Source organism: Solanum dulcamara, chromosome 5, assembly GCF_947179165.1.
Source record: "Solanum dulcamara chromosome 5, daSolDulc1.2, whole genome shotgun sequence".
NCBI classification, from domain to species: Eukaryota; Viridiplantae; Streptophyta; class Magnoliopsida; order Solanales; family Solanaceae; genus Solanum; species Solanum dulcamara.
In genome coordinates this window covers 77221897-77231018 of record NC_077241.1, presented here as the reverse complement: position 1 = coordinate 77231018, position 9122 = coordinate 77221897, and the positions used below count along the sequence as shown (strand labels likewise).

General features: G+C 33.4%; 2 protein-coding genes across 2 annotated transcripts; one reads left to right on the top strand and one right to left on the bottom strand.

Annotated features, from left to right (window-relative positions):
• Positions 1–212: 212 nt before the first annotated feature.
• On the bottom strand, positions 213–2768 carry LOC129890014 (elicitor-responsive protein 3). The gene is made up of 5 exons (XM_055965503.1): positions 2618–2768; positions 1800–1865; positions 1565–1691; positions 795–909; positions 213–584 (listed from the first exon to the last, which is right to left on the bottom strand). The coding sequence occupies exons 1-5, from the start codon at positions 2682–2684 to the stop codon at positions 522–524; spliced, it is 438 nt and encodes a 145-aa protein (XP_055821478.1). The 5' UTR covers positions 2685–2768; the 3' UTR covers positions 213–521.
• Positions 2769–4427: 1659 nt separating this feature from the next.
• Positions 4428–5439, top strand: LOC129890011 (osmotin-like protein OSML15). The gene has a single exon (XM_055965500.1). It carries the CDS (start codon positions 4471–4473, stop codon positions 5221–5223), a length of 753 nt encoding a protein of 250 aa, XP_055821475.1. The 5' UTR covers positions 4428–4470; the 3' UTR covers positions 5224–5439.
• The last annotated feature ends 3683 nt before the right edge of the window (positions 5440–9122 follow it).

The window sequence follows — 9122 nt, the reverse complement described above, 5'->3', positions numbered from 1 at the left end:
TTCCAGTAGGTACAAAAAGCTCATATATCTAATCCTTCGGATATTCATTTTGGTGGAAGATAGCAAGTATTAGGTGAAATGGTCGAGGTGAGTTGGCTCGAACACCATTATATTTCCTTAAGAGAAGAAATAAGGAGTGTTATGGACAAAATTAGAGTGAATTCATCACTAGAATTTCAAGATATTTGACCTGGTTATCTCACAACTCGACATTGTGGAAGCAATGGTAAAATCATTCTGCATAATAAACCTTAAATTGCAGTGTTTGATACAATAAATTGAAGATCATTGCAAAGAAACATCATCAAATTTAACTTGAAAAATGAAAAGAAAATCCCAACTTTTTCATTCCACTTCATGCTCGGAACACATTATGACGCGATATAGTGCGTCCTTTTTTATCCTTTTTACTATCTGAAATCCACACTTTGACAACTGAGATTTTGTTACGAGTAGATACTTCCGTAGGAAAAGTTCATGTCTAAGCAAGAACAAATTCATTGATCGAGCGATGCTTCGCATCAATAAGAAGACTCTTTCCATCCACCAAGGTTTTCATCTTCATACTTCCTCTCAGAATATTCCTACAAAATATAGCAAAAGATATCATGCACTTAGCATACCAAATTATACTTGCATGTTAGAGTTCCTTTATCCAGGGTTATTTTATAATACTTTTATTGAGAAGGGTTTACACGAATAGTGATAATTCATATAGTCGATTTCAATTTGCTTGCTCAGGATTGAGGTGTACTTTTTCGTATAAATCAATAAAATTTGAGAAAGTAACTTGCCTCAGGAGTAAAGGTCAGACCAACTTTAATTTCTCCACAATATTCTTCATCTTTAACAACATTATAACACGTTATTGGGATGCTCCCTTCTGATAAAACTGGTTCAATTGGTATCCTGCAAATATCATACCATTGAATCTAAATAGCTCAAAAACAATACTATCAAACTCAGATTATGTTTATGTATAAATCTAATCTAATAGATAAATGTTTATTTGACTCCATATACTAATAATCTCAACCGTTTAGACCATGATTTATATAACACTACTAGAAAGTAGATGTATACTAAAACAACAACAATAACAACAACATATTTATTGTAATTTCACAAGTTGGTTCTGGGAAGGATAGGACGTACGCAAACCTTACCCCTTCCTTTGCAGGACCCTTGGCTCAAAAGAAAAGAAGAAATCGAAGCAGGATGCAAGGAAATAAGATGACAAAATACGAGGATACAAAGCAAATGAACCAACATATAGTAATAAACAAGGAAGAAAGGAAGCCAGGCTATGCACTGAATAATACTACTAACAAGGAGAAGTAGAGAGGAGGCTAGTCCTTTTCTTCTCCTCTAAGACATGCAACAACACTCAGGCTCAGCTGCCTACTAACCTTCTACTCTAATCTTCGACTCCCATACCTTTCTATCTAGAGTCATGTCCTCAGTAGCTATTTACTGATCTCGACATATACTCATACTATGTCTATCAATATAAAAAATACGTATAAATCTTGAATTCACCTCTAATTAGATAAGATATACTTACTTAGCTTCCCCCACAATATCGTCATCACCGATAGAATCACTGTCCATTATCTTCAAGAAGAGTTCTTCAACATCCTCAGAAATGGAGAAAACAAATGTTTCATTCCATTCTGGTTCACATCCCTTGCCTACGTAAATTGGCAACATCAACATCATCATAAATCATTATTGATCAAACTTCATTTCATTTTTCTTAAGAAATATATGAAATTAACCAAAGATTATGACAAATGTACCTGATGCAACACTGCTCTTTTTCTCCTGAGATCTACAAGTTAGGATCACATATGGATCCATATCATCTGTATCACCAAAGATGACATTTTTTTAATCAAAAAAACACAAGAGTATGAATCGAATTAACTATTTAAATATTTTTTTTTAAAAAAAAATTGTGCATTTTCAAAAGATCACCTTTTTATCGACCAGGATCCTCAATTATACCTAAACATGAGCTTATTTGACATTGTTTGACTAGGCATAGAGCTAAATGTTATATCACTAGTATATATCGCATACACTAGTAGATTCAAAATTTGAAGTTTATATATTTCAACTGCGAACTCAAACTAATATACAATAATAACTAAGTTCAAAGACAAGTATTTGTTGATATTAGTGTTTGGCCATATATTTTGGCAGTAAATTTTAAAATTTATCTTCAAATATTTGTTTGACCATAAAATTTGATTAGATTTTCAAAATCAAATCTTTAGATATTTTCAACTTCCCCGCTCACAAAACTTCAAATCTTTTCCAAGTAAAATGCTAGTTTAAATTTCAACTTCAAAATCTACATCAAACGGGCGCTTAGCAGATTTCTTAATACATATATACATATAGGATCTAAGTAAAAGCTATTGATCGTGATTCGTGTGAACCCATAAATTACATGTAGATCAACCTATGATCACATAAGTAACAATTGAAAACTAAATTAATTAAGAAAACACTAAATCTAATCGAAGGAAAAGAGATCCATATACTAAACTGATCAGATCAAAAAATTATTAAAGAAACAGAGAATTCAAACAAATAAATTAGAAAAACTTACTGAGAAAATCAGTGTTTTCAAGGCCTTTAGCCCCAACAAGATGTACTACAAGTTTTCCTCGTACCATTTTCAATCAAAGTCTCGTAGATTCCCAGGAAAAAAAGAAGAGATTCTCGCAGGAATTTTCAGACAGAGACCGGTTCTTTTTTTTTTTTCGATGAAGAATATGTTGAGCTGATGTATTTATATGTGAATCAGAGACCGGTTTAGGTGGGGTTAGATCGGGTCGTTGTAACTTGAACCGGACAGGTATGGGCTGAAGTATGGATCTCTATGAACTGTCAAATTGAAAATAACATTGTATATCTTTTCATTTTAAGGTAAAAGGGTAAAAAAAATATCGTTAAATTATGTGAAATTGGACAAAAAAAGGTCATCTGTGAATATTTTGGTCCAAAATATTTTAGGTCCAAAAGTGCCCCTGCTATTAATACTTTGATCCAAAATTATCCCTATCGCTACTTTTGAGTAAAAAATGTTATTTTCTTAATAAATATATTGTTTTTTTAAAAAATACATTACTTTTCTAAAAGATATTTGTCGTACCCTTTGGGTCTTGGTGGTTGATGAAGTGGTTCAAAAGATATTAGACGGTCCTCAATTTTGTACAACTAACAAAATCTTACAATGTGATCTAATATTTTTTTCATAGTTAAAATTATTGATTTGTTCAAAAGAAATTTTTACACAATTGTCTAAAAAATTCATAAATTGCAAGACAATTAAAAAGAGAGACATTTACTAAAATGTTTTCTCAAAAAGGATACAATCAGCGAAAATTTCTATGATATATTAGTGGGAGTAAAATTAAAGTCTCAAAACCTAAATATCACTCACTAATCTAGCACTTACCACTGTAAACATTGTACGTACCTACTTAAATAGTTTTGATGTAATGCCATAAAGTTGACTAATTAATCTAATTTTATCGTGTGCCCAACTTACAAAAGACAATATATGTGTGCCCAACAATATAAGTCTTCAATTCTTTGTATTGCAAATATTCTTTCTAATTCATATTAAATGAATTGTTGGGGTATGACATCTTTTTTGAAAAAAATATTTAAGGATATAAATTAATGCTTACTTTTTAGATAGTTTTACTACTGTCCTTTTGATTATCCCTAAACTACCCTCCTAAAAAATGTAAAGTAGTTAAAACCATCATCAAATAAAAGGTAAACATGAAAAAAAGTCTCAATAATTCTCTTGGACTATGAAAAAAGTTTCAACAATTCACTTAATATTAACTACTAGGAGTAATAATTAAATATGTGCTTAACAAATACAATTAAACCAATCTAGAAATTAAATACTAGACACAACAGAGGAAGAATATGGGATAGCATAATTAATATCATACTAATACTGTAATTTCTACTCCATACTTTCTAGGTACATATATTTGAGTTTTAACTCTTTGCCAATATTTAATAATGACTTATCTTATATTTGAATAATTATTACGTTCTCTTGATGACTATAAATGAAGAGCGGAAATTAAATTAAATAATTATTCACATTCGAAATTTACATCATACATTCCTTATTTTTTAGTGGATATTATCGGCGGCGTATTTTCTCAAGTGGACATATTATATATCACCAAACAAATTATTAAGTTCTGTATATGTTCATTGTACATAATAATTGTATACGTCCATAGTGCAAAAAGCCGCCATACCCCTATATCTTTATCAAAACATCTTTAAAGATTATTCTTTTATTAACATATCAAGTGTCAATAAATATAATTGTAACGTCCATAGTGCAAAAAGCCGCCATACCCCTATATAAACCCCCATCATAATGTGTAAATATATCCGACAACCAAACGTTCTTCTTATACTAAAATGAGTCACCTGACAACTTGTTTGGTGTTCTTCCTCCTTGCCTTTGTGACTTACACTTATGCTTCAGGCGTATTTGAGGTCCACAACAACTGCCCGTACACCGTTTGGGCGGCGGCGACACCCGTAGGAGGTGGCCGACGTCTCGAACGAGGTCAGAGTTGGTGGTTTTGGGCCCCACCGGGTACTAAAATGGCACGTATATGGGGTCGTACTAATTGCAATTTCGATGGTGCTGGAAGAGGTTGGTGCCAGACCGGTGATTGTGGTGGAGTTCTAGAATGCAAAGGATGGGGTAAACCACCAAACACCTTGGCGGAATATGCTTTGAATCAATTCAGCAACCTAGATTTTTGGGACATTTCAGTAATTGATGGATTTAACATCCCTATGTCTTTCGGCCCAACGAATTCTGGTCCTGGAAAATGTCATCCAATTCAATGTGTTGCCAATATAATTGGTGAATGCCCTGGTTCACTTAGGGTACCTGGAGGATGTAACAATCCTTGTACCACATTCGGAGGACAACAATATTGTTGTACCCAAGGTCCATGTGGTCCTACTGATTTGTCGAGATTTTTCAAACAAAGATGTCCCGATGCCTATAGTTACCCTCAAGATGATCCAACAAGTACATTTACTTGTCAAAGTTGGACAACAGACTACAAGATTATGTTCTGTCCTTACGGCGCTACACACAATGAAACAACAAATTTTCCATTGGAAATGCCTATAAGTACTCTTGAAGTGGCTTAATTAAGTAGATTCTTTGAGTGGATCCAATCTCTTTCTTATTAAATTATCTTGAGATTTGGTCATTAGTTGTCTTTGTATTATCCACATTTCTTTTAATTTGTTTTCTCGAGGTGGTTAAGATTTGAATAACGATTGATCAATCGATCACATGCATGTTGTACTTTGTCTTACACATAATGTTTTAAATTTTCACTCATCAAGAATGCATTTGGAGTATGTCTTTTAATTTTGGCTTTTGAACAAGTATTGAAGAAGTCCTAAACCTTATTCTACAGTACCCAGATCTGAAAATATAAAATTGTAGGGACAAGATAATCTATTATAATTACGTAGGATAGCTCTTTACAGGACATAATAAGTTGAGAGATCGAAATCTTTTTTATAGGCGGCTTTTAGAATATTTTCATGCATAGGGCAGGGACAGGGTCACGTAGGGGCAAAGAGTTCATTCTAATTCTTTTTAATTATATTGTCATGATTAAAATTATTTATATATATATTAGTTAATCTTAAAATTTTAGTCAAAACTCATATCATTTCATTCTAAAAAAAATTAACAAATAAAAAGGAACATATCCTACTAATCGGCCTTCTCCTTGAATACTGATTGATTTTATAGTTTGGAAATGAAAGACCATTATCAAGAGATATTCAAATATTTCACCCTCCTTTTTTCTTAAAACTGTACCAAATAATTCAAATTTACGTAAAGTAAACTTTACTCCCCACCATGTTATAGAAAAAATATGTCAACCGGATAATTAATAGGAAAAATATGTCAAGTGGGATATAATTAAAAGAAAACGTATGTGCATCTACAGTCAAAAGTCAAGAAAATGGGGATTTTGGTGGGTGGGGTCGTTTATGTTGCTTGGTGGTTCATTTAATTATTAATAATTAATTACTATACTGTCAAAAGAATATTCTTTTCTGAAATAATTTTCTTCTTTTATGCTAATACAATATTGTCATTTCATTCCATCAATTTCTGTTAGGCTCAAACCAATCACGATTTCAAAAAAGATTGATATTAGTAAAGTCACATTCTATCCCGTGTTTTTGACCTTTGGGCGATGGCAATCGTTTTTATCTATTTTTCATATTTTTATTTTAATATATGTGTGTGAACAGAGTCTTGTTAACCTATTACAAGAAGCTAATAGGTTTGTAACCCCTTTCATTTTTCAGTTCTCTAAAATTATGTAAAAATATGTAGTTAAAGATAAAAAGTGAAAATTGTTGTAAAATTAACTTTGCAATTGATTAGGAGAATGAACAGTGAGAGAAAGGGAGATTTAAACAGAGAAACAGAGAAAAGAAATATGATAGTATCTATATTCTACCGTGTGTTCTTTATATGTCTTTCATTGCCCATATTTATAGGCATAATAAAAGTATTACATACCAAGTGGGCTAGTTGCCCACTTTGAGTGGGGCCCACTTGGGAAAAAGACATCCACTAAACAAATGCTCAATACCTAACACTCCCCCTTGGATGTCAAGAATATTCTAGTTAAAGAATAAATAAATATAGTTATCCTGAGCATCTATAAGTCTTGTGCCTCTTTAAAACCTTACTAGAAAAAAAATCCCAGTGGGAAAAAATCTAATAAACGAAAAAGAGTACACATATCTGATAATACGTCTTAGGTGCTGCCTCATTAAAAACCTTACCAGGAAAACCCAGTGGGACAAAACCTTGGTTAAGGAAAAAAGAGTGCAGCGCGTATTTACTCCCCCTGATGAAAGCTTCATTTGATATTTTGGAGACGGCGCATTCCAACCTTATGCCTTAGCTTCTCAAAAGTTGATGTTGGTAATGCCTTTGTGAATAAATCTGCAAGATTATCACTTGAACGAACTTGTTGTACATCAATTTCACCATTCTTCTGAAGATCATGTGTGAAGAATAATTTTGGTGAAATGTGTTTCGTTCTGTCTCCTTTTATGAAGCCACCTTTCAATTGAGCTATGCACGCGGCATTGTCTTCGAATATAATTGTGGGTATTTTCACATTATTTTCTAGACCACATCTTTCTTTGATGAACTGTATCATCGATCTCAACCACACACATTCTCTACTTGCTTCATGAATTACTATTATTTCAGCATGATTTGAAGAAGTAGCAACAATGGACTGTTTTGTAGATCTCCATGATATAGCAGTCCCTCCGTGTGTAAACAGATAACCTGTCTGAGATCGAGCTTTATGTGGGTCTGATAAATAACCTGCATCTGCATAACCAATAAGGTCTACGCAACCTTTGTTAGTATAAAACAAACCCATATCAATAGTACCCTTCAGGTATCGCAAAATATGTTTGATACCGTTCCAATGCCTTCGCGTTGGGGATGAACTATACCTTGCTAGCAAATTAACAGAAAATGTTATGTCAGGTCTAGTTGCGTTAGCAAGATACATAAGTGCACCAATAGCACTGAGATATGGTACTTCAGGACCCAGAATTTCTTCATCCTCTCTTGGAGGTCGAAATTGATCTTTTTTCACTTCAAGTGATCGAACAACCATTGGAGTACTTAAGGGATGTGCTTTGTCCATGTAAAATCTTTTTAAGATTTTCTCAGTGTAGGCAGATTGATGGACAAAAACTCCGTCTGCTAAATGTTCAATTTGTAGGCCTAGACAAAGTTTTGTCTTTCCGAGATCTTTCATTTCAAATTCTTTCTTTAGATATTCAATCGCCTTTTGGACCTCTTCAGGGGTTCCAATAAGATTTATGTCATCAACATAAACGGCGAGTATCACAAACTCTGATTCCGTTTTCTTAATAAAAACACATGGGCAAATGACATCATTTATATAGCCTTCATTTATCAAGTACTCACTGAGGCGATTATACCACATACGCCCTGATTGTTTTAAACCATATAATGATCTTTGTAGTTTTATTGAGTACATTTCTCGAGACTTTTTACATGCTTCAGGCAATTTTAATCCATCTGGAATTTTCATGTAAATTTCATTATCAAGTGAACCATAAAGATAAGCTGTAACAACATCCATTAGATGTATTTCAAGATTTTTATGTACAGCTAAACTGATGAGATATCGAAAAGTTATTCCATCCATAACTGGTGAATATGTTTCTTCATAATTGACTCCGGGTCTTTGAGAGAATCCTTGTGCAACAAGGCGTGCCTTGTATCTTACAATTTCATTTCTCTCATTTCGTTTCCGCACAAAAACCCATTTATAGCCAACTGGTTTTACACCTTCAGGGGTTTGGACTACAGGTCCAAAAACCTCACGTTTAGCAAGTGAGTCTAATTCTGATTGAATTGCCTTTTGCCATTCTGGCCAATCACATCTACGTCGACAATCTTCGACGGATTTAGGTTCAAGACTTTCACTATCTTGCATGAGGTTAATTGCAACATTATATGCAAAAACATTATCCACCGTAATTTTTGATCGATCTAAATTTATCTCATCACCGGTAGAACTTATTGAAAGTTCTTCATTCACTTGAGTCTCGGGTTCACTGATTTCTTCAGGAATATCTTCAGGAAGTTCGTGTGTAGTATCATCTTTATTATTTCTTATGCTTCTTTTTCTAGGATTTTTATCCTTTGAACCCAATGGTCTACCACGCTTCAGGCGTATTTGGGATTCAGAAGCTATGATACTAGTAGATGGTCCTTTAGGGACATCAATCTGGATAGGTACATTCACTGCAGGGATATGTGAATTAGTTATCCGTTTCAAATCAGTAAATGCATCTGGCATTTGATTTGCTATTTTCTGCAAGTGAATGATCTTCTGGACCTCCTGTTCACATGTGCGGGTACGTGGATCAAAATGTGATAGTGATGAAACTTTCCACGCAATTTCTTTTTCTTTTTCGGGTTCCTTTTTCTCTCCCCCTAATGGCGGGAA

Bases quoted from the DNA above. Each gene is read 5' to 3' on its own strand.
- LOC129890014 (XM_055965503.1), bottom strand. From the start codon at position 2,684: ATGGTACGAGGAAAACTTGTAGTACATCTTGTTGGGGCTAAAGGCCTT. The intron at 1,692-1,799 runs GTACATTTGTCA...CAATTTACGTAG, and splicing joins AAAGAGCAGTGTTGCATCAG to GCAAGGGATGTGAACCAGAA. The intron at 910-1,564 runs GTAAGTATATCT...TGATATTTGCAG, and splicing joins GATATTGTGGGGGAAGCTAA to GATACCAATTGAACCAGTTT.
- LOC129890011 (XM_055965500.1), top strand. From the start codon at position 4,471: ATGAGTCACCTGACAACTTGTTTGGTGTTCTTCCTCCTTGCCTTTGTG.